The sequence below is a fragment of the Saccostrea echinata genome, unplaced genomic scaffold, assembly GCF_033153115.1.
Source record: "Saccostrea echinata isolate AGI-Se365-2 ecotype Australia unplaced genomic scaffold, CSIRO_AGI_Sech_v1 ptg000014l, whole genome shotgun sequence".
In the NCBI taxonomy this organism is placed as follows: Eukaryota; Metazoa; Mollusca; class Bivalvia; order Ostreida; family Ostreidae; genus Saccostrea; species Saccostrea echinata.
The window spans coordinates 1,603,388-1,629,730 of record NW_026889763.1 but is presented as its reverse complement, the minus strand read 5'-3'; the positions used below and the strand labels follow the sequence as shown (position 1 = coordinate 1,629,730).

Genomic DNA, 26,343 nt, shown 5'->3' with positions numbered 1-26,343 from the left:
TCGACTTTTACTCATCGTTGGGCAGACACCCATAGGTGATCTTGTCTTTTACTCGTCATCAAACAGATAATCAATCAGATAAAATACAAGATACCTACGGGTGTCTTGTATTTTATCATCATTGGGAGGATACCTGTTGTTGATCTCGTCTTTTACTCAACCTCAGACGGATACCCACGGATGATTTCTTTTATTCATCGACGGATACCCAAAGGTGAATTGATCTTTTACTAGTGCTCATCGACGGACACCAACAAGTGATCTCGTGTTTGACTCATCGGAGGACATCCACGGGTGATGTCGCCTTTTACTTATGGACGGATACCCAAAGGTGATCTCGTCTTTTTTATCATTGGTAGACGGAAACCCACGGGTGATGTCTCCTTTTATTCATCGACGGATACCAACAGATGCTCTCGTCTTTTTTTCATCGTTAGACGGAAACCCACAGATGATCTCGTTTTTAATTAATCTTTCGACGGATACCAACGGATAATCTTCAACTAATCAATGGATACACATGGTTGAGATTATCTTCTACTCATTGACGGATACCCACAGGTGATATCGTCTTTTACTCATCATACTAAATAGTAAAAGACAAGATCACCCTTGGGTATCCGACGATGCAACTCACCAAGCTCGGCTGTGTTTGACATTCATCAAGAAAGAATATTTAAATTGCAATGAGTAAACATTTTCATCTCCATATTACATCATTTCCTAAAAGCATGATTCATTAACATCAACATTGACCAAGGATTATTTGTATAACACTACGCTGAGAGGTTTTACCTTGCTGGCAAAGCATATTAGCATCATATTATAAACTAGATGTACTAAACATTTTAAAATTTTCCATAATCATTGTATTGACATGTTTTGAACATGAACGCATGCCTGTACCATAATTTTAGGTGGTATATATAGATACTGTGTTTATGATACGTACCCTCTAAGATATATTTTAGCATATTACAAAGAAGAATCGTTGTATTTGATCCATCCATTGTCTCAAAGTAGCAATCAAAACAAAATCTTATTTCTTGAGTATATATATATATATATATATATATATATATATATATATATATATATATATATATATATATATATATATATATATATATATATATATATATATATATATATATATAAAGTGAAATTTTGTATTGCCTCATTGATCTAGAAAGATTCTTGATGCATATTGCGAAAGTTTCGGGTGAAAACGCGAAAATTTGAGAAAGTTTCACTCTTAGTACTATTAGACAAATTTGAAATTTGTCAGAACAGCTTGATTATAAATATAGGTTTTTAATTGTATGAACCCCCATCTTGAACATAGTGTATGACTTGGCTTCGTATTATCATTCCACTCCTCTTTTTCCCGCTGGAACCATCTGGAATCCGTCAATTTGCTTTGCACTTGCTGAAAAACATTCAATATCATAATGATTGAAAAACAAAGAAAAGGATCAACTTAAATGACTGAAAAAATAATACTGCTGTTAAAATATATCTATACAAATACTAGTATGCAATACACGATTCTTAACACATTTTTCAATTGCAGATATTGTCCTTGAGGATTGATAAGAAGATGGAAGGGGGAGGGGGGTAACATTAAAAAATGACAAAGTTTTGATAAATGACTTCGATCTTGTAATTAATTAACATATTTTCACTTTAGATTTTAAATGCTTTCAAAATGATAGTGGATTTAAGGATATCTGATCCTCAGCCAGGAAGGATAACTTAAATTTATTATTCTAATATTTAAAAAGTCTCAAAATGAAGCTTGAAATTGAGATTTTTTCGTGCAACAATTTTCATTTTATGCATCTCAATATGATTCAAGGTTCTTTGATGTCTTAGAAATGGTCTTGTAAAAAGTTGACATTTTTACCCCATGAAAAGAAATAAAAATTAATTCATTTTTAGAGAAATTGAATTTCCTTTAATCTGTCATGAGATACCAATGTTTATTAGCAGGATATGAAATAAGACTGATATGTGAAGTCTAGCAATAAAAGCAAAAGCTTTTTACACTATGTATTACATAAAAAAAATGAAGTAAATAGAAGAAATAAAATATTGTATAAGCATAAAAAAGAAAAAAAAAATTCTCCAAATGCCTGAATACCTATATTTTTTTATCCTAAAATATATTTGTTGATCAATTTTCATATAGAAAATGCATAGCTGGCATTTTTATTCGCTTTTCCTGAAAATATATTTGAAATTTGATAATTTTCCCTATATAATATGATTAATTATAATGATGAACTTTGAAGAAATACCATGGGTAAATTTACGTTGCTCTATGAAATCAGAAAAATTTTTGTGAGCATTTTCAATTACTTAAAAGCTGATTTTCAGAACCTGGGGATCGGACCACCTTAAAGGAAAAGTTCTACCATTACAAAAGTAAAATTCTAAGCTAAATTGTTTAACTGACTTGATGTTGGTATAATTTTTCCTTTTGCTCATAAAATTTTACATCCAAATTGTTTTTCTCATTAAAGGCTTATATGTAACCGTTGTCTTCGTAAACTCAAGCTGTTATCAATATTGCCGTATAATTCTTCTTAATTCTGATTAAAGACATTTAAAATCTAAAAAAAAAAAAAAACAAAAAAAAAAAACAAATGTGTTTACAATCTTGCTCACCAGATGGCGTGCAGATCTTGCAATAAGCACGACAGTTTGCTTCTGCCCAGGATCGGTAATCGGCACTGGTACAAACACTGTCACCATATACATCACAGTGAGGTACCATATCTACACAGGCCAATCCTGGTGTAGGACGAACTTGAAAGAAAAGTTTTTATTAAAAACCTGCATCTTCCTTACTAGTAAATTAAATGACGTCTGATTCTTTAAGTGTCCTTAATATATAACGTTGCTTTTTAGTGCACTAAATAGGAACGTTAAACATTAAGAACAATTAAAGAATCAGAGGTTATTTAATTTACTAGTAAACAGAAAGTTGTTCCAGAGGCGAAGGCAAATATATCTGAAATATGGAACATAATTTAGCATGACCCATCTGTGCTGCTTTCAATTGCAGCTTGACCAGATATAATTATTCCTTTAGCAAGCATTCAACGAATGCCCGATATTTAGCTTTTGTGGTGTTAATATTTGTGCTAGAAGAACCTATATATTTTCTTAAATACAAATGCACCTACCAGTGGTGGTGGTAGTTTTTGAGTCTGCAATATCCAACTGCTCCCCTGGGAAAAAATGTAACAATCAGAAAATCTGAACACACTAGGGTTAACACGCTATTCCACAGTGGCAAAACATATACTGAGTTAACACAGAATATATTTACTTCACAATGAGGATCACAATGTTTCAGAAAATGTACACACCGAATATTTACTCTCAAAAAGTACTCTAACAATACTTTTTTCGTGGGATCCAGTTAAGGATCGGGGAAGAAAGATTTTTTTCATTGGTATCTGATTCCATGGCTTAAGGAGAGAAAAATTATTTTAATTTTCAAAATTTAACATTTCCTGGAAAGACTGAGCCTCTTATACTATGAACACAACGAAAATTAAACCCCGGCGAAAATAAGTGTTTTTACAATAAGTCCACTTAAAATATATATTTTTTTCTTCTTATTTGAAAACGTTTTACCTATTAACACGATTTACTGCAACGGAAATCATATTTTAACTCCCATTGCTTTTCCATACTCACTTGTGCACTGTCTGCAGAAATAGCGGCAATTGTCCTTTGCCCAGGGAGCATACAATGGGTTGTTACAGACATCTTTACCGTATCTTTCACAGTTTCCAAGTTTATTAACACAAGGAGGAGGGGCTAAAACATTGAATAGATCATTACAAAAAGATTAATGATATGCTTAATTTTATAATTCCCGATATAGACTACAACAGTGCTCAATTCTATTTATCCTTATTGCGATCCTTGTCCTGATACTACCTTTGCTGTTTCAAAACTGGGTCAGTGCTACAAGAAGTAGCATCATGCTAGCGGTAGTAATTAACTGCATTTAAGTATTACAATTTAAAGCATTAAAATACTACATGTAATTATTTTATCATTATATTTTATTATATTGATATTTCGTATGATTAAATTAGTGTACTTCATCTATTTTCATTTTTTTACTGATTGAAAATTGTCGATTTTTCGATGCTAGTAGGTCAATGCTGATTTAAGGAGGTTGGATCCTGCCATCAAAAGTAATGAGAATTTTTTATCAAGTATATTTTTAGGATTTATACACATAGCTTTATTAAAAATCAAAACAAAAAATGGGGGTCAATGCGCTTCTTTTGGCGCTACAGAGCATTTAGTTTGACCTTTTTGCACTGTAAATACGTCTTACACATAGATCAATTTTAAAAGTTTTTCCTTCAATATTTTTTTTCAAATAAATTTTGGTGAACAAACACATTCTTATTTCATCTTAAATAGACACATTAAAATTTGTAACAACGAAGAAATTTTCGAATTACTCCGCATGTTCAATTATTTGACCTTTTTGCACTCAAACATTCTCATTTTTCTGGCATTAAAATTTAACAAGCAAAAAAATCATTTGAAAGTAATGACATTTTACTGAATTTAAGAAGAATGGTTAAAAGTATCGTATATATTCAGAAAAGGAAATTAAAAATGGGGGTCTGTGATGTTAATTTTTAGATATTACTAAAATAGTGCTAATTTTAAGCTTAAATTAGGGCTATTTTTTTTCTTCATTTCCACAATATATTTGCTATATTTATCAAATATGATGATAGAATTCATGACAGTTTATTTAATAGATAATTTAGTACCAGTACAAAACAGTCCCCTACACAAAATAACTATGTGTGCAGCCTGCATTTAAAAATAAGAATCCAAACTTAACATACTTTAAATACTTCGAAAGAGAAAAAATGATCATTTTCTTCTAAAAAAAAACCTTCCGCCACAATTTTGGTATGGAATTTAATCATGGAGTTTTAACTGAATATAGTTAAATTGGCATTGTAGAATCCAAATTTATTGTAAGAATTAAAACATTAAACAGAATTTTTGAAATATAGGTTAAGATAAGAATCTGCTCAAAAGCTCAGGAGCGAACCTCGTTAAAGTAGGTAAGTGCTAGTTCTATGCTTTATTTGCTCATACTAATCCTGGTAGTGCTATTTTTTAAATACTGATCCTGATGTTAGCTGGATGCTGGTGTTTATTTTGCTTATGCTGATCCTGATTTATGTATCAAAATTAATTCCCTGTACTTTAATAATAATCACTAAAAATGGCTATATATACGCAGGATAAAAATATTAAGCGCAGTAAAAAAGGTTCTTACTACAGAATAATGCTTACAGTTCTAATGGGGTAGATCAATAATCAGATAAAGTGAGACTAAGATAAATTAAAATTGTATGTTTAAGGATGGAACTAAATATTCTTGGTTTTTGATATTCATTAGATAGTCATCAATTTGAATGTACTGTCATGTTGTAAATTTTGAATTTACCGGGTGGCAGTAAATACAAAATTTACAACTTGTAAATTTTGTTTTTACTGCCACCCGGTAAATTCAAAATTTACAACATGACAGTACTTACGATGTGTTGTCGAGCCATTTTATAGGCATTGGATGACTATGAGTTTGAATGTACTCACGCAGTGTTGTTGTCTTGGAGTCTGCAACTGCTAGCTGTCCATCTGCAAACCAAAAATGCAACAAAGTTCTTCCAAATAAATCTAACAATGTATGAAAATAAGGCATTCATATATAAATGAATTCTTAAAACAAAAAAAGGTAAGAATATAAAAACACACACTTATTATTTGTGCCTGTCTATGACTGAATATTCATGATTTCAGAAAAAAACCATAATCAAAACTTATATAATTGATTTAATTTTGTCTATACATCTAAATGAAAACTACAGAAAGATTTTTTGTTCCATATTAGAGGCCTTAAGTTAACCCTGTTTTGTCAGAATACAAAAATAGATCGGTTAATTTAAAGGCAAAATTTATATCCAAAGCCACCGTTCACGGTAGCTCAGGTGGTAGAGCGCTGGCTCCGTGATCGGGAGGTCGTGAGTTCAAATCTCGGCCGCGACTGACCTAAGTCGATAAAAAAAAAAATGGGTAGCAACTGTTCCTTCGCCATGCGCTCGGCACTTTGAAGTGAAAGTTGTGGGTCCTTCGAATGAGACCTTAAAAACTGAGGCCCCTGTCACGCCAGGCGTTGGAATGATAAAGATCCCTCACTGCTCAATGGCCCTGAGTGCCGAGTAAAGGTCAAAAATTGAAGCCCTTCACCGGTATATGGTGGCGTCTCTATATGAGTGAAAAATTCTCGAATGGGACGTTAAACAATATACAATCAATCATATGTCCAAAGCCGGGAATTCAAACAGTGTTTTTGTTTTTCCGTCGTCAGCTCTCCTGAATAAAGTAAGCATTTCGTAGATTCTTTGTTCTATATAATGACCTCAATTGTCGTATTTTCACTGACATGCTTCATACCAATTATTGGCCATTATTCTATACATATAAACTTATTTTGTCTGTGAATGACTCCGTTTACCAAATCAACAAAGAAGGCTCATGATTGGTGTGACCGTCGACAGGGGATGCTTACTTCTCATTAGCACCTGATCCCATCTCTGGTGATTCCAGAGATCTGTGTTTTTATCCTGTTCATAATATACATTGTTTTGAGGATTTATGATTGATTGATTGATTGATTAGGGTTTAACGCCGAGTCGGCAATATTTCAGCCATATTTTGGCGGAAAATTAATTTAATATGACCGGTTTTGAAAGATTTTTTGGGTTCCCCAGTGAGCCTATTCTTTTCCGAAAACCAGAGAAACGATCTTTTGCGTGCCAAGGGGATTGCAATCCTTGACACGGGGCACCATTTAACGTCCCTTCCGACGGACTTAAAAATTTAAAAATATTTTAACAGTTTAAAATAAAACTTTCTCTGTGTTTATCAACAAACTTAATTACATTGTGTACCTTTAGATTTTACTTTTAAAAATCAGTTTCATGTAAATAATCTAAAATTGTATTAACATTAACATTTGTAAAGAGTTCACGCATCGTTCGTACATTATTGAAAAGTCTACTTCGAATAGACGGAAAATCAGAACATTCTAAAAGAATATGATTTATAGTAAGTAAGCGGATAGTCACAGGATATACATTCTGGCTGAAGTTCTCAATTTAATAAGTATGCATGTGTTATTCTTGAAATAATCACTTCGTCCTGACGTTTCAGGCCGAAGTTAGATGATTTGTCAACTGTTTTCTATTGCATATAATTTACTCGTATCACAAAATTCCCAATATATTTGCCAAAGAGAATTTACACAGTTTCACAATATATTTAGGTCAGTATAAGGTCAGTATAAGGAATTTTAAAAAAGGTAATGTCGTACTGAAGTGCCAATTTTGCAGCACTATCAGCCTTAGTGTTTCGAATGATGCCAATATGACTTGGAATCCAACAAAAGTCAACTACTTTACCTTGTTGAGTGAAATGGTAGTACTAAATTAATATATCTAAAATGTATGGTTGATCGATGTTCATATTTTGTTTAGATTACAAGAAAGAAAGCGAGTCCGACAATATTGTAAAAGAGTTGTCTCTAGAAGATTGAATATATCCAAATTGAAGCTGTATGGCTTTTGCTTCTGCTGTAAATATTGTAGCTTCGTTTGGAAGCCTTAAAGGAAAAAAAAACATTTTTATTCACTACAGCCGCTGCTACTTTATTGATGTCTTTAGAACCATCTGTATAAATTTCGACTGTAGAATTTTTAGATTGTTTTATTTCGGCTTATTTCTGTTTAAAAACAAAAGAATTGGTTTCTAATTTCTTAAATTCAGTTAGAGATGGTCTACATTTGGTTTAATTAATTTCCATGGCGGTATTTCAGAGAAATTTGTAGGTTTTATAATGTCCAAAGGTAGGTCAGAATCCCTGATATGTTTTCTAGATCTTAGACCAATAGGTTTTATACATGTTTTACTTTTATCATATAAGTTTTTCGTACTGCGGATGAAAAAACACAATCGTAAGCAGGATTATTAATATTTGCTTTTAATTTGAGAATATATTGTAAGGTGGGTTTGATACTTCTTAAATCCAGCGGTGGCTCATTTGCTTCGACATATAGACTATTTACAGGAGAAGTTCGAAAAGCTCCTAAGCACAATCGAAGGCCTTGATAATGGACTGCGTCAAGAGCTTTCATGTATGAAGTTCTTGCCGAACCATATACAATGCAACCATATTCTAATTTAGATCTAACTAAAGATCGATAGAGTTTTAAAAGAGTATTTTTATCTGCCCCCCCCCCACCCCCCCATTTTTATTTGCAATAACTTTTAATACATCTAATGCCTTTGTACATTTTTCTTTAAGCATTTTAATATGCGAGATAAAAGAGAGTTTACTTTCAAAGATAATACCTAAAATTTTTATCTCTTACTAATAAATAATATAAATAAATATTCTAGCATCGTTTAAATATCTATTTCAGAAAACTTTTGCAAAGGATTAGAATTTTTTGAATTTTTTTTTTATTTCCGAGTGTAATTTTATTGAAAAAAGTAGATAGTTAATAACTAAAAATATATTGAATATATGTTTTAAAACGATGCGTCGATTTCGTATATCACTTGTCAGCAAATTTCCGACTCATATCAGCGTAAATGCTTTATGTCAAATAAATGTAAAAGATGCATTTAATATCACTTAATATCCAGCTCTTTATTTACACGTAACATACCTTTGTGCACAAATGATTACAACAACGATGGTTTTCTGCATTGATGTCACATTTTTATAATGATATCATTCTGACCTTTACATTGTTTGCAGTGGTATTATTCTATATACTTTCTGCAGTGTTACATATTAACCGGTGCAGTGTCTGCAGTGGTATCATATTAACCTTTTTCAATTCTGCAGTGATATTCTACTAACGTGATATCATACGAACCAATATACTGACTAGCAGTGATATCATATGAATCTGTAGACTGTCTGCAGTGATATCATACGAACCTGTAGACAGTCTGCAGTGATATCATATGAACCTGTAGACTGTCTGCAGTGAAATCATATGAACCTGTAGACTGCCTGCAGTGATATCATATGAACCTGTAGACTGTCTGCAGTGATATCATATGAACCTGTAGACTGCCTGCAGTGATATCATACGAACCTGTAGACTGGCTCCAGTGATATCATATGAACCTGTAGACTGTGTGCAGTGATATCATACGAACCTGTAGACTGCCTGCAGTGATATCATACGAACCTGTAGACTGTGTGCAGTGATATCATACGAACCTGTAGACTGTGTGCAGTGATATCATACGAACCTGTAGACTGTGTGCAGTGATATCATACGAACCTGTAGACTGTGTGCAGTGATATCATACGAACCTGTAGACTGCGTGCAGTGATATCATACGAACCTGTAGACTGTGTGCAGTGATATCATACGAACCTGTAGACTGTCTGCAGTGATATCATATGAACCTGTAGACTGTGTGCAGTGATATCATATGAACCTGTAGACTTCTTGCAGTGATATCATACGAACCTGTAGACTGCGTGCAGTGATATCATACGAACCTGTAGACTGTGTGCAGTGATATCATACGAACCTGTAGACTGTGTGCAGTGATATCATACGAACCTGTAGACTGCCTGCAGTGATATCATACGAACCTGTAGACTGTGTGCAGTGATATCATACGAACCTGTAGACTGTCTGCAGTGATATCATACGAACCTGTAGACTGCCTGCAGTGATATCATACGAACCTGTAGATTGTCTGCAGTGATTTAATACGTGTACTACGTGTACTACCTTGTACACTATGAAGTAATACAATACTTACCAGTGCACTGTCTGCAGTAATATCATTTGAACCAGTACACTGTCTGCAGTGATATCATACGAACCTGTAGACTGTCTGCAGTGATATCATACGAACCTGTAGACTGCCTGCAGTAATATCATTTGAACCAGTACACTGTTTGCAGTGATATCATTCGAACCAGTACATGTACATTGTCTGCAGTGATATCATACGAACCTGTACACTGTCTACAGTGATATAATACTGACACTATGAAGTAATTAAATACTTACCAGTGCACTGTCTGCAGTAATAGCGACAGTTATCCAGTACCCAGGGAGCGTACTTCACATCCTGACAGATATTCTTTCCATAAGTATCGCAGTCATCTCTAGTGTCAGCACAGGGAGTTTCGGTTGTGGGGGGTCCTGGAATTATTGTAAAAGATTTCATTAACTTCTATCCCATGCTCTTTAACATCTTTTTTTTCTAAATTGAATTAAGTGCTCACAAATTTCAGAGAAAAGTTGTTCTGAGTTATTATAAAATGCAACAATTACTCTATTCTATAATATGTGCGAAATTCTTAGTTTCTGGATTGCATTTAAAATAATAAAATTAAGCTATAAAATATTCATTTGATATATATTTAAAGTGAAGTGCTTGTTATCCTCTTGCAACGAAGTTGGAGGGAATATTGATTGATTGATTGATTGATTGATTGTATGCATGTATGTTGCTTTACTTCCCGTTCTAGAATTTTTCACTCGATCATTGAGAGACGTCACCATATTCCTGTGAAGGGCTTCCTGTTTAGACCTTTACTCGACACTCAGGGCCATTCAGCAGTGAGGGAGCCTGTCGTTACACGGGGCCTTGGTTTTTAAGGTCTCACTCGAAAGACCCGCAACTTTCACTTCAAAGTGCCGAGCATCTGGCGAAGGAACAGTCACTACCTTGTTTTTATCGACTTATGTCAGTCGCAGATGGGGTTTGAACCCACGACTTTCCGATCACGGAGCGAGCGTTCTACCGACTGAGCTACCGTGAAGGTCTGGACGGGATATTTGTTTGTTTAATGTCCCTTTTGAGAATGTTTCACTCATATTGAGACGCCACTACTTGCCGTGGAGGGCTGCAAATTTTAGACCTATACTCGGCACGCAGGGCCATTGAGCAGTGAGGGATCTTTTTCGTGCCAGCACCTACTGCAACACAGGACCTAGGTTTATACGGTCTTATCCGAAGAACCGGTCTCCAGGGTCCCGCAGTGGGATTCGAGCCCGCGACGTTAGGATCCTTACTCTCTGACTTTAGAGCAAACGCTCAAACCACTGCGCCACGCGGGCGTGGAGGGATATAGTAACGCGCTTGTGGGTGGGTGAGTTCGTGCCAAACGGAACTAATAAATCATATCGGGAAATATATGCTTTTTTTCCAGGGGATGCTCCGTTTTGCGGTGCTCTTGTTATATATACGTACCATTGCATATTCCACAATATAGAGGACAGTTATCTCGGGCCCACTCCTCGTAAGGGTGAAGACAGGAAGTTCTCCCATAGTTTGCACAGTTGTTTATCTTATCTACACAGGCTTTGATTTGGAAAAAAATGATTGTTTTCAATGGCTTTCTAAACCTATGCTATAACATTGAAATATTAATCATTATAGTTATGTGTTAAATATTAAGACTCATACACTCTGTCTAGGATAATTATGTTTCATTTTTTTATTCTAAAGTCTAAAGAAATTTATTTAGTTGCCTTGAATACACATAGTAATTGTTTCTAGAAAATAAATTATTGACTATTTATTTGAAAAGAAAAATAAATAAAAATCAATATACAGAATATTGGGTTTTAAATAATGTTAGCTATTTTCGTAGCATGCAAATTTAGAAATTCAATAGATGGTTTTAAATGTTCGTATGCAATAAATGTTAAGCATTAATAAATTGTGAATAATCAAGTGCTAAGCATTTTACAACTATTTGAAAAAACCATTTAATTAATACAATAACATATAATTATAACATAATTAAATTATATAATTATTATAATTTTAATTTTTGTTTGTGTGAACATATATATATATATATATATATATATATATATATATATATATATATATATATATATATATATATATATATATATATATATATATATATATATATATATATATATATACGAAGTATCTCTTACTCGTCCCAAGGGAAACAAGGATAGGAGGGGTTAAAGCCTTCGCAGAGGATATTATCAATGAAATCAGTGAAATTGTCACTAGAACACCACGAAATGAGACAAATCCCTGCATGATTTGTTCCTGGCTTTAATCTATATAAGACAGGGACCAAACAGACTATGTTATCTAAGGTATGACCTATCGTATGTTAATAGAAATTCTTTTATACAATATAGAAGTGATCATGCACTAACGTTTCACTTCAGAAATGCGTCTCTGACACAAGCCAGGTGATCCGCCTACACATCGGATTCAAAAGGCATTAAGTCCATAATCCCAGGTCACCTTAGAATCTTAAAATGTTCCCACACTGCATTGTCACTGTACTAACTGATCCGTTCTTGGCGATTATGATTGACAAAGAAATATTTCACTTACTATTAATTATTCTATTGTGTTTAAGCAATTCTATTTGAGGGGGCCGACTGGGGTTTTCATTGCGCAATACTTCGCGCAGCATAGTAAAATAAAGCGTATTTACTCTTTTAAAGCAACTAGTTTTACATAATTTATAAAAAATAACAAATTTAGGAAATATGAGGTCAAAAAATCTAATTACGTTTTTAATTAACTGATTTTTTTTAACGATTTTTCAAATGATGGGTAGAAAGACGTCATAATAGTGTGTTTTTGACGTTATGAATAACCGAAGTTCTTTAAGCGGGGTCATTAAATTATGCCATAAAATAAAAAGTATAAAATGTATGCTCTTGGAATTTTAAACATAGGAAATTGAGAATATAGCAATCATTGTTACTATTTTTTATGTAAATCTGTGGTATCTGTCATGTTTTGTTTTACGCCATAAAAACAGGAAAATATCATGAATTTTTACATTTTGAGATGCCTCCTCTGGAAACCAGACGGTAGAATTTTGTGTTTCTTGCACAGAATGTACAATATAGTATTACCAATCAAATAATAAAATTTGAGCAAAAAGTCTATAGTAGTATTTGTATAATTTGCTCCGAAGTGCGAAAAAATGGTATTTTCCTATATAATCCTATAGTAAATGTACCCGTATTTTGAGACGGTCCCTGAAAAATAACCAGACGGTAGATTTTCACTAAACTTGGCATGTATACTGAAGTCAATGTAAGGTATATAGGGTATAAAATTAAAGAGTTTCTCTATAGTAGTTTTCACACAATGAAACCCCAGTCGGCTCCCTTAAAATCAATTGCAGATAATGTCCTGTTTTTTTCAGCATGATTGAAGATAAGGCCTAGGTATCAATGATGAACATGTATAGACATATATGTACGAAAGGTGTTTGAAAAGTTCGCGGACTGTCATAACTTTTTTTTTACAACGTCATATAATATCCAAATTTGGTAGACGTATTATAACAAAAAATTTGAATGGTTTGATTTGAAAATCCAAAGGTATAATGATATATTTCAAACTTATTCAAAATGCAAAACTGCAAAAATGATCATGATATAACGGAGCGGGTCAAAATGTAATAATTTAAAAACAAAGTACTTGATAACGACTGTTTTCATATCTCTGTAAAATTGCGCAAAACCAATTTAAAAAAATCTAAATGTTCATCATAACAGGTCTTAGGAGGTAAATACAATTTAATTTGCTCATTTTAGCTGACTTATTTTACAAATATAAATATTTTATTGGTACAAACACAATACAGTAATTGGCAAAGGCCCAACATATAAGAATCATAAATCATACATTTTATACAATGTTTCAAAACTTCCATAGGTGAAGATATGCATAAATCATACAATCATTTGTGCAATAATAATGTAACACAATCATTTCTAGTTAAATTACATTTGTTATTAATTGAGTGTGTTAATTTCAGTATTTCTAGACCGGTCACGGTAGCCTTGTGGTGCCTCGTGATCGGGAAGCCTAGGTTGATTCTCGTTTGACAAACCTAAGGCATAAACATAGGTAGTGGTTGTTCCTTTGCCAAGCGCCCGACACTAGAAGTGAAAGCCTCGGGTCTTTCGGATGAGACCTTAAAACCGAAGTACCGTTTAATGGCCCTGAGTTCCAAGTAAAGGTCTAAATTTGGAACCCTTCACCGGTATATGGTGACGTCTCTATCTTAGTGAAAAATCCTCGAATGGAACGTAAAACAACATACAATCATTTCAGTATTTCTGGATATTTGCAATTAAAGCAAAGTTTAACTTTTTAGTATTTAACATATTTGATATTTTTTCTTGAAAAAATTCATCAAGTTCCTTTCAAAAGTTAACATATTTTTATTGTATTTTTGGCATCTGAGTAGAAAATGAAATTCATCTTTAATCTTTCCTGTGTTGCAAATATTACAAAATTTACATCCAACCCTTTCAGAAAAAGTGTGTTCAATGTCTTTTAACTTTAGAAAATTTAAGCATTGATTTTAAAAAAAATTGTATGGAACAATGTAGAACAATATTTGGAAACTCATATCGGCTTCTAATTTGTCATTTCATGAAATACAATTCAGTCACACAACAAAATATGTCAGATTTCTGTCTTTTTTTAAAATAAAGAATCCCTAATGTTCTGAAAAATTGCCTCCTTGAAACAGAATGAATTTGTTATACGCATACAGAGGCAGGAATTTTCTTCAAAACCGTCATTTCCCATTTTTGTTTCAAAAAGGCATACTTAAAAAAACCCATAAAAAATGAATAAAATTATTACTCATGCGAAATGCAAAAAGTGTACATAAGATAGCATATTCTATCAGTTTCGAAATTAATCTAGTGGTTAAGCAGGTGGATATTACGAATATTCTTTTACCTGATAATGGGTTCGAATCCTGGAATGGCTGGTATGTGCATTTTATTTTTCATTTTTTCATATATAATGGAAGTGCAATGAAATATCTCTTTCAAGAGAGAGAGAGAGAGAGAGAGAGAGAGAATGTCAAGAAGTTAAAATAACCTTTTATTTATAATATTTTAAATGCAAACAGATTAATTTTTTTCCCCTCGATCCTTTGATCTAAAGCTAATAAGACATAATTCTATTATTCAGTTGAGTGGTGATGTTATGGGAAATCAGCTATTGTTTTAAATAATTTAAATTTAACATACCTATATTTCGGTTTATTTTTGTTCGGTTAAGTAATGGTCCAGATTTGATTTGAAACTAAATTGAAAAAATGACTCAATAGAATGTCTTGGATATAGCATCAACAGCGTGATTATGGGATACAGTTTTATTTATTTAAAAATATATGCAGTACATCTTTCAAAATGCTGTGAGAGGTGCATTGGGCATCGTCCTTTTTTATCGTTCTAAGCTTTCTCATACAACAGGACGACAGTTATACATACATATAAAAATGTAAAAAAAAAAATAATAATAATAATAATAAATAAAAATTAACAAAAAAAGTCCATGAAGAGTCACAAATTGGTTACTATGTTAGGAAAATATATGCATGAAATAAACGTAAAATGTGAAGTGTTTTGGTATAACAAGCTGAATAATAAGTATATAACCTATGTCTTTCTATCAGCAATGAGTGGATTTTTAAAATAGCCTCTACTTGGGCCTTCATGGAATGTAAATATTGCTTGCTTGGAATGTTTAAATCACATGTATGTTTTTGTACAAAATTGGAGTCACTTTCTGTCCATTAAAGGATTGGTTAGACATAATCAATTATCCCTTCTGTAGTGGATTTATGGTTATGTCATACATTCAATGAAGTTTAGCCACGGATTCTACAGAAAAGAGGTCTTCCTACATTTATTTCAATATTTACGAAAATCAGACTGGTCATGGATGCCTCGTAACACTTTTAAGGTTGTTTTAATCATTTGTCGGATAGGACCGAGAAGTTGCGATTAGGAATTTTATTGATGTTTCTTGGGTCAACCGCTGTAGTAAACAATCGGAATAATACTGTAACTATCCATTAAATAAACCTTGAATTGTTTCCACATAGAGTGTGAAAGTTTTAGATTTACTTATTTAAGAACAAAAACTAGTGTTCAAAAATACAAATCAAACCAGCAGAGAATAAATTTTCATTTTAATAAACTTGTCACAATATAAACAGAGCAGACTTTTATGCTTTAGGATCAATGTAGTGTTCGAAAGTATAAGAACATTGCCTACAGTGATAAACAGTCTCGATTTTGAGGTATCATCGAAGACCGAGGTTTTAATTGCTAATATCTTGGGTTTGGCAAAGGTATAGCAATAACCTATTTCAAGGTCCTGGATATGACCAGCAGAAGTAGGACTTGTAAACTTTCCCACACTAGATTGTCCCTGTACTAACTGATCCGCTCTTGACGATTATGATTGACAAAGAAATATTCAATTACTTTTATTTCCGCTACTGTGTTTTAGCAGTTCTTTTTAAAATTGATTGCAGATCATGTATTTCAGCATGATTTATGCGGGTGTGACCGGTTGGCAGGGGATGCTCACTCCTCCATGGCACCTGGTCCCACCTCTGATGTTTTGGAGGTCCGTGTTTGCTCTGCACCTATTTTGTAATGTTAAATGGACTTTTGAGCTTGAATACTGTTCGTTATCTCCATATATTTCATGATAAGGCTTAGATATCTAAGTACCAACGTTAAAAAGATACAGACATACAAGAGCTGTTCGAAGGATTTAGAAGAGTTAATCATGATATATATGGCGTTTTCGTTGCTTGCTGTTAATAATGTGATGAGATACAGGTATTACACCTTCAAATTCAAAGTATACGTCACACTCGGGTAATTTCTTGACACATACTCTCATATTTGCAACTCCCTCTCGCGTTTGAAAGCAATGGCAAATTTACATGAAAACAAGTCAAATTTTTTATTCATATCGTTTGAAATGTTATGGAAATCCTTATCCGTGATAAACAATAATTAAATCAGTGGAATAAAGGTCGAAAATTCCAATTAAGATAGCTGTATATTTTTTAATAGGATTTTCTTATGAAAGCTTTCATAAATTATTTTCCTCATTGAGAAAAAAAAATGTAGAAAACAAATTGCACAATCTTTAAAAATGAAGGCTTTCAAAGAAATATGTCTTGTTCATTGAGAAATGAATCTAAAAAGAATAGTACACTTTTTTTTTTTATAAATCCTTCAAATATTTATTTTCCATAGAAATGAATCTTAAAAACGTATGACAATGTTTGCGATTCGCTTCTTTGGAGATCCAGGTCTTCCAATAAACTGTTGGAATTCCGATGGGAACAGCTTACCAGCTGACCTGTGTTTAGATTTCTATGAATCAGAATGTATTCAAAACATCTAAATGAGAAGAAAAGGACACTTGCTGTGGCCTTCAACTCGGCACCCCCCCCCTCCCAAAGACATATATATATATATATATATATATATATATATATATATATATATATATATATATATATATATATATATATATATATATATATATATATATATATATATATATATATATATATAGTAATGCACCGATATTAATGAGTGATTGAAAGAACACCATTGTGTATATGAAATCTATAATATTAAAAGTAATAAAAGGTGAGCATAAGGATTACATACCAAATCCTTTAGTTATTTTAAACCTGAAACACTGGAATGTACTATTTATAGATATACGGTCACCCAATATCCAGAATCCTTCAACTTGAATTTCAGATGAATATCGATTTCACCTGGTTCAAAATATTTCAATTTCATTTAGGTAGTAATGAAGATAAAAGATTTCCATTCTAAAAGTTAAAAAATCAACTGCATTAAAAATGAATTTTATACATTGTATATATTTGATATATATATATCGAAGTACCGATTGGGGTAGCTTAAAGGTCCAATATCACGTTGGTAGGACAAAGAACTTTCACTATTCAACATTCTTGAAGGTCGTGTTAAGGTCCAAATTTGAAGCCTTTCATCTGTATTTTATTGGTAACGTCTCTTATTCGTGCACAATTCTTGTAAGGGACGTAAAACAAACAATCAATCAATATAATCCATGAAAAAGTATGTAAATTACAATGAAACATTTACAAGAGAACAATTTTATTCTATTTTATTCATTTTTTACCATAAACATAGTTGATACAAAATTCATCAGACTATGAAGAAAACATAATAAAGCGCCACGCCTTAAAAATCCCTATAATATGGAAAGTAGTTTTATCATATACCCGGTATCCAAGTCATTGCTTTACTGTAGGTTAAACTTTAATGTCAAGGTCACGAGGTCAAAAACCAGAGTACATTCGGAAAGTTCTTAAAACAGGTAATTAACATGTCAAATATTATCTCAATGAAAGATATCAGCAATGTTAAATTTTTTTGAAAATTAAGTCAAACTTCAAGGTCAAGGTCACGGGGATTAAAAATCATGGTACATTTGCTGAAAAAATTCTTGTCACAGGCAATGTACGTGTCAAATACGAATGCCCTATCTTCGCTCCTTCAAAAGTTAGAAGCAATGATAAAATGTTTGAAAATGAGGCCAACATCAACGTCAAGGGCTCGAATATCATAGCACACTCGGAAATTTTTTGACACAGGTCATGCACTTGTCAAATATGAACACCCTATAATCTCTCATTCAGAAGTTATCACCGATGTAGGTCAGACTTGAAAGTCAAGATCACAGGGTCAAAAATCATAGAATGTTTGGAAACAACTTGTCACAGGTGATGCACGAGTCACATGTACATATCCTGTGACAAGACATTTTCAAATATACTCTGATTTTTGACCCTGTGACCTTGAATCAAATATGAAATCCTTATCTTTTCTCATTCAGAAGTTATAACCAATGTTGAAAATTTTGAAAAGTAGGTTAAGCTTCAAGGTCAAGGTCACAGGGTCAAAAATCAGAGTATATTTGGAAATGTCTTGTCACAGGATATGTACATGTGAAATATGAAAGCCCTATATTTTCGCATTAAAATTATGATCAAGGTTATTTTTTGTGACAGACAGACTGTCAGACAGACAGAGGGAAAGACAGATAACTGAGATTTAATGTCTCCTGGCTTTCGCAAAAGCGGGGGAAGATAATATGCTTTATAAATATAAACGTAATAAGCATGTCATTTCAATGGATGACAAATAAATAAGAATCATATTTTCATGCTGGTTTATTTTTGACTAGTGACAGATCTATATGATCTTACAAATATATCAGTAAACCATACAACTATATACATGTACTAGCAGTTATTGAAGGAAAGTAACAGCTTTTCTGAGAAAGGTTGAATTTTCAAAGAGAAGATCCAGATTTAAATTATGCAAGAAATTATAGATTTTTTTTTACTTGTAGACTTTGACTGTCATATAAGTTGAGTTTTTAACAGCAATTATTATCGACATGTTGCAGTAATGAAAGACTTGCAGAGGTATGAAATATAAAAAATGATTTATCATCTTAGGGTTTTGAATGAGTGATCTGGGCATATTCCATATCAGAACTGGGTGATTTGATTTTCAGAACTCTGTCCTCGACGATAACAGTGAACATCACAGGGATCATTCAATAATGATTCTGTGTAAAGCCAGAGTGCAATTCGATTTCAATGAATAATTAAAGTTTGCAAATCTACAGTAGAAACTTCAAGAATGGGAAAATGTTTATTGATCACGATGGAGGAATGTCATATCCTTTATAGATTATAGTCTATCATAGAGTCGCTTTAAGCAGCATCTGACTGCATTAGTTTAATTGCACCAAAGTAACAATTATTAACGTTCCAGACACATATCTGCAATTGGAACTAATCAAAAAGGCAATACAGGATATAAACCAGTTTAAGTACAAGATTTTCCACTTCTGATTATGATTTTAGATAATGGTTCCCCCCTTTTTTGTTTTTATCATCGAATTCAATGTAGTATATTATACTCATTTAATGAGTAATAGGTGTGAATTAAATTTCTAATGCAAACAGAACATTACAATTCTGAGAGAGATATTAAACAGCTGAAATATGTTGCTAAAAAATTTAATGTAACATTATTAATGAATTATATTGTGAATCAACTGTGCAAATTTGTTATCACACGTATTGGCTTTTTTCATGGATATCGTAGTAGTAGCGAAAAGGAGATTAATCTTCAAAATTTAACAGTGTTATGATTAATTCAAGATAAATATATTCAACCATGAACACAACTTTTATGAATGGAGAGATAAAAAAATGACGTATTGTTTTAAACGATTTGTGCCATAAGATATACGAATAAGATCACGTTTTGTTACCTTTCTTTTTTTTTAATTATTCTAGTTTTTAAATGCTGATTTTCCTATGCAGAAGCTGATTTGTGTAAAAATCTAGGCATTTTAAATTACTGCATGAATAGTCATAGTTCTTTATACTGTTATTTTTTTTATTATAGACATGATTAATATATCGATTCAGGATATTCAAAACTATGATTCAAAAAATGATCCTTTTACGTAAGTGATTAAATATGATAAAATAAATGAATATTTGATGGAATAGTCGTAAAAAAAAAACCCAAAAAAAATCTTTGTATCCAGCAGTCATACAGAAAAGTTATTTGCACATGAACAAAAAAGTTGAATTTTATCCATAGCTGCTTCCTGCATCAAATTGAAATTATTTTCATCCCTATTAAAATGTGGAATAGGTATAATAAAGTAAGTGTTAGACATTCTCCTTAGAAATAATTTAATACATACACTTTATATTATTCAAAGCTCCAAAGTTCACTGTATTCATTTTATTTTTCGCAGATATAGTTAAAATTTGAACTACATGGGTAATCCTGCCAACCGCCCCAGTAAAGCATTACTGCGCAATTTTCATCTTGGGCCCCATTAGGTTGACCATCATCCCAGTTTGAGAAGTTCATCATATCATTAGTGTGTTCCCAGTAATATGTGTTTTCTGAATTTGTATCTGTTCCCCCGATCCACCATGCGTAACCAGAGGCTGAAATATTTATATAAGAGGGTATAAATATTTGTACATCACTGAAAGACAAGGAAAAATGTGAGTATAAATTATTTTCATAATGTAGTTATTAAAACATAGATTGGGGAAAGTTAAAATACAAAAAACTCTCTTGTATGATGGTATTCTATGTTATTAAACTTTCATGTAAAATACTAAAATCGAATTGGTTTAGATGCATTTAACAATTCGTCATATTATGCTTCCATGTAAATTTGTTGAATGAAATATATGGAGATAACGAACAGTATTCAATCTCAAAAGTCCATTATACAATACAAAATAGGAGCAGAGCAAACACGGACCTCCAAACATCAGAGGTGGGATCAGGTGCCATGGAGGAGTGAGCATCCCTTGCCGACCGGTAACACCCGCCGTGTGCTCCCTGTCATGATCGGGAAATAACGGAAAAATCCGTCGACAATTTTTATTTTGAATCTGATCCCCCGAGGAACATTTGGTAAAAAATACTATTACCCTCTGAATGGTGAAAACTAGCCACCCCACCATGATAAAACGTAATAACAGTCAACATTGCTTGAAGACGGTTGATATTCCAAAAGATATTGACTACGCAAAATTTATGCGCGCACGGTTCACTGTTATATGAACATGTAGTTTTATAAAACATTTAGTATAATATAATAAATATTGCATGTACGCAAGTGTAAAATGGAAAATTTTCACCCTTTGAAAACGATTGTCAATCTCGACTACACCTCGGTTGACAATAAGATTTCTTGGGGGTGAACATTTTTATTGCTACACTCAACTACAAGCAATATTTATTTAATGTAACATCAGTATTAGCAATACACTTAGCAACATTCAACATAACGTGCGGTTTGCCGTAGATTTCACACGTCAGTTGTGCATTTGAAGGGATCAGATCTTGTATACGATATAAGGGTTGATTGAAAACAACAAACCACAGACCAAAATAATACTTAAATACTTGGAAATGCAGAAATAACAAAATTTAAGATGATAAAAGACACTGAGTATTAAAAAGAACGGAAAAGGGGTCAGTGATCTTTTTCAGCTTTATTTTTTAGAAAAATGGAAGTGGAGAGTTTTAAAGCCATTCAAAATTGTCTTCAATCTTCAACTTTTTAAAAATTTTCATCATATATCAATAAAACATTCACTATAATAAAACGAATGGTTCATGTTTTAGGGGGTAACATTGAAATTTGCCCCTCGTAAAACCATGGTCAACCGACGCCTTAGTTGAAATTGACACCCATCGGTAAAGCATCTTCAAACTTCTCTTCCGTGTTGGTTGACCGTGGATTTCCAAGAGGTGTCGAATTTAGCTGTTACCCATTAAAACATACACTATGTATATATTGTACATTATGTTTTAGGTTCTTAAATTCTGCCAGTCTAGAAAATTTTCATAATACTTATTTCTATCTATATTCCATTAATTTATACAGTGAAAAAATTATAGTGCTTCAATTGGGCATGAAACCGTACCTTTGACATTAATCCAGGTTTGTTCAGCTTCAGTTTCTATTGCAAGAAGATGTGCTCCCATCGAAATACAGCTATCCTGAAATGATAAAGTAAAAGGAACATATCTTTTCTAAAGATAACATGGAGTATTCAGATATCCGAGAAGAAAACTATTTGAATTACTATGTTTTTCAAATTTTTGTTATTTTGTTATCAATCATTTTACCATAAGATCTGAAAACAAATCAAATCCATTAACTCTCTTTTTCTTGAATGAAACACATGACCTATAATCTCATTGAATATAACACTACACTTTTTTCAGAAATATTTCAGACAAACTTACTAAAACGGCCAAGCACACACCCCTTTAAAATTCATGCATATATTTTTTTTCGAAAGGGTACGTTTCTTGTAAAAATTTTTCAAATATTTAGTTTTTTGTGGAAAATCATATCATCAAAGGCTCGATAATGAATAAATAGATATGCATATAATAAGATACCACCTCATACTTGCAGTAGTTACACTGCTTCAGAAAATATTTGTTTCAAAAAAGACACACCTTGGCAGACGTCCAAGGAAGTGAATTTTTCACAAAGCAATATTTGTTTTTCCCATTCATCTCCCATGATATAGGACATTCTGCAATAAAGCATAAAACAACTTTAGAATTTTAATGCAATGATTCTGAGGTCATTGACAAAAATTAAGTTTAGATTCCCGAATGTACGCCTGCGTAGAGCTACGACCGGGACTTTTGGTGAAACAGACACCTGGTTCTCAGCAATAATGAAAACAACAGGTAACAGGGGGAAAAGGTTAAAACAATTGATACATTTTTTTCATTACAACTTCAAGTGGTGAAAGGAAAGCAAATCATAAAAAAAAAATCATATTTGCAAGTAATAGTCATTCATAAAAATCAAAAGAAACTACATTATTATTGATTTATAGTTTTGTTTGTTTATTTGTGATTTTTGTTTTATTAATTGATTAATTAAGTAATTAGATAATTTATTTATTGGAAAATATAAAGACACATTTGGCTTTAAATAATTTTGGTTAATGCTTCTAACTTTTACATGCCTTCCATCTTTTAATTAGACCGTTGAAACATAACAAACAAGATAAATATTTGAAAGATTTATCAAAATGAATACTAGTACATATCTATCTGTTTTTCGAAACGGAAAAAAATACTTAATTAGTATTTTAAAAATAATTCATCAAAATAACGCACAAAATACTGCGTCTTAATCCCATCTACACTAATTAAACCCTTTCAGGACTCGGAACGTTAAGAAATCAACTATTATACAAAAGCATAGACTCATTTAGCAGTCAATAATAATTGAAAAGACTATCGCAATTTCTGTGGAGTCAACCATTCCCCGACGAAACATCTTTTATTTATTTGACTTTTTTCTCTTTTTTTCATTTTTTTTAATTTTCACACTGAACTTGCAATCTCGCCTCTATTGTTTCTGGATCCATCCTTATGTCACAGGGTCAGGGTCTTGTTTTTTTCAGTGAAAACAAAACTGGTTCGGTCTTATAATTTAATTATGGATACAGAAAAAAACCTAGAAAATAGAAAAACACACTCACAACACTCATACAACATAAAAGACAAAGACAAACACGAAACATAAAGACATTTAAACATTAACAAAAAGTAAGGGTAATTAAGATATTAATACGACTGCCAGGAGATCGTTACATATAATTAACAAGTAAATGAATTACAAGATTAATGAACATCTTACCAGGCATCCAGTATTAAAGTCAGGAATAAATAATACACATCGATTAAATCGATCTAAGGTATAACAAATAGTTGCGTTATCTGTTACCGTAAAGGCACACAAGTTTGGGGTGGGGAATTTCGCGGGTTTCTTACTTTATATAGTGCACGAGTTAGTAAAACATGCATATAAATTAGTATAGTGAAATCCATTGATCCATGGTAGGTCACTGGTCAGTCATACGTATAGAAATGCTAAAAATAGAAATTCACCTGTACAAAACAAAACATTCGCATATGGCTCTCACATACCTGCAAAACCGGTTGTATTCGATAATGATAATAATAATAATTTAATTACAACTGTGACACCTTACAACCCCGTATTGTAAGCTTTCAATCACATTTCATTATTAGTAAAGTTTCTTAAATTGCATTGCTCAAGGCTTTCACGTCGTGTTTTGTTTTCAAGTCTATTCTGAAAATTTCAACAAAAAAAATGCGTCGAATTTGCATGCTATATTAGCAAATTAATCAATTTGTTAGTTTACTAAAACATTTATTTAATTATTGGATCATAATCATAAATTTGTTTATCGTTATATTTATTTGCTATCATCTTTATTAATAGATCACATTATATATATATATATATATATATATATATATATATATGTATATATATATATATATATATATATATATATATATATATATATATATATATATATATATATATATATACAAATATACAAATGCTTGAGTAAAATGTAAATCTTCCCATGTTGTAATCACTAAGCTCTAAAAAGTATGCTTTAAGACGTTTGGAAAACCTACCAATAAATAGTATTAGAAATTATTAACGAATATTGTTTGTTTTCAGAGACTATAGGTTCCACTTTTAAAACTTTATTTCAGCATTTAATTGTGGAGTAATTGTGGAGTATACTTTTTTCAAATCGAAAAAATCATAATTGATAATTCCCAGAAGGTGTGGGAAAAATGATTCCCCTCATATTGATTGGGGCAAATTTCATCTTCAGGTATATTATTTAATATCAATCAAAGTCTGATAAAGTTTCATCAAGTTCTCTTGATCTGAAGTTGAAATAATTGCTTAAAATTCTTTTAAATAATTTATGCTTATTGCAGTCAGATCATTACGTAAATGTGTGAAGACCAAGGTCATTAATTTCTTAGTTGCTGAAATTTCCAAAGTTAGAAATGCACCAGATGAGAACATGTATATTTATTAAAAATACTGAAAACACATACCCGATGCTTTGACAAAATACAACCATGTTCCGTCGGAGGGTAACTTAGGGTTCGTCGTCACTAATTTGTCCAGAAGGAGACATGTCTGCAGATTAAAGCTGAACAAAAAAGATACACAGGACATAATCCTATTACAGTGCATACCACATGATATTTCACTACTGGAGTTCTTGGACACTATTTCACTTGTCATGTTTGAGCCATCAAACTTCTGGTTCATATATTTCTGTTCAATAAGTAGAGAAGAGACACTAAGATCAAGCATTTCAAAGGAAATAAGCATATATAAAGCACATACATTTCTTATGGATATCATATTCACACATTTTGTGAAAGTGCAGTGAAAGGAAAACTGATTTTCTATTAAGGGGAATCAATGAACGATTTTGAAAAATAATTATACCTGCCTAAGTTTCCTTATGCTTGAAAAAAAATATTGATATAATAATTATACCTGCCTGAGAGAGGTTTATACATAAGATTTTAATTTATTCAAGTGAATATGAAACAACCAATATTCCCGTCTGAAGAGAGAATAATTAAATGCAGCACATTGTCTGTAAGTAGGGCGAAGAATTGACAATCAGAAATTTGCAAATTAATTTACTTACTTTGTTATGAACTCACTCTATACGGACTGATATATATTGGGGAAACAAAAGGTTCACTAAATAAAAAAAATTCGAGTCATAGGTTGGAAATAAACAATGTTGACCATCAACATCTTTATAAACATTTTAATTTGCCTGACCACTCTATTCCTTCCATGAGAGTTAGAGTCCTGGGAAAAATATGCATCATCCAACAAATAGTCTCACTTTGAGTACCCCAT

At 32.1% G+C, this 26,343-nt stretch overlaps 1 protein-coding gene across 1 annotated transcript; it reads right to left on the bottom strand.

Annotated features, from left to right (window-relative positions):
• Window positions 1-1,336: 1,336 nt before the first annotated feature.
• Window positions 1,337-26,343, bottom strand: LOC133186973 (uncharacterized). The gene is made up of 12 exons (XM_061322351.1): window positions 26,330-26,343; window positions 25,512-25,609; window positions 23,055-23,134; window positions 22,511-22,586; window positions 20,871-21,010; window positions 11,359-11,518; window positions 10,170-10,304; window positions 5,659-5,700; window positions 3,712-3,834; window positions 3,192-3,236; window positions 2,671-2,811; window positions 1,337-1,429 (listed from the first exon to the last, which is right to left on the bottom strand). The coding sequence occupies exons 1-12, from the start codon at window positions 26,341-26,343 to the stop codon at window positions 1,368-1,370; spliced, it is 1,116 nt and encodes a 371-aa protein (XP_061178335.1). The 3' UTR covers window positions 1,337-1,367.

Bases quoted from the DNA above. Each gene is read 5' to 3' on its own strand.
- LOC133186973 (XM_061322351.1), bottom strand. The intron at 22,587-23,054 runs GTGTGTCTTTTT...TTATCATTTCAG, and splicing joins TTCCTTGGACGTCTGCCAAG to GATAGCTGTATTTCGATGGG. The intron at 21,011-22,510 runs GTACGGTTTCAT...TAAATATTTCAG, and splicing joins AACCTGGATTAATGTCAAAG to CCTCTGGTTACGCATGGTGG.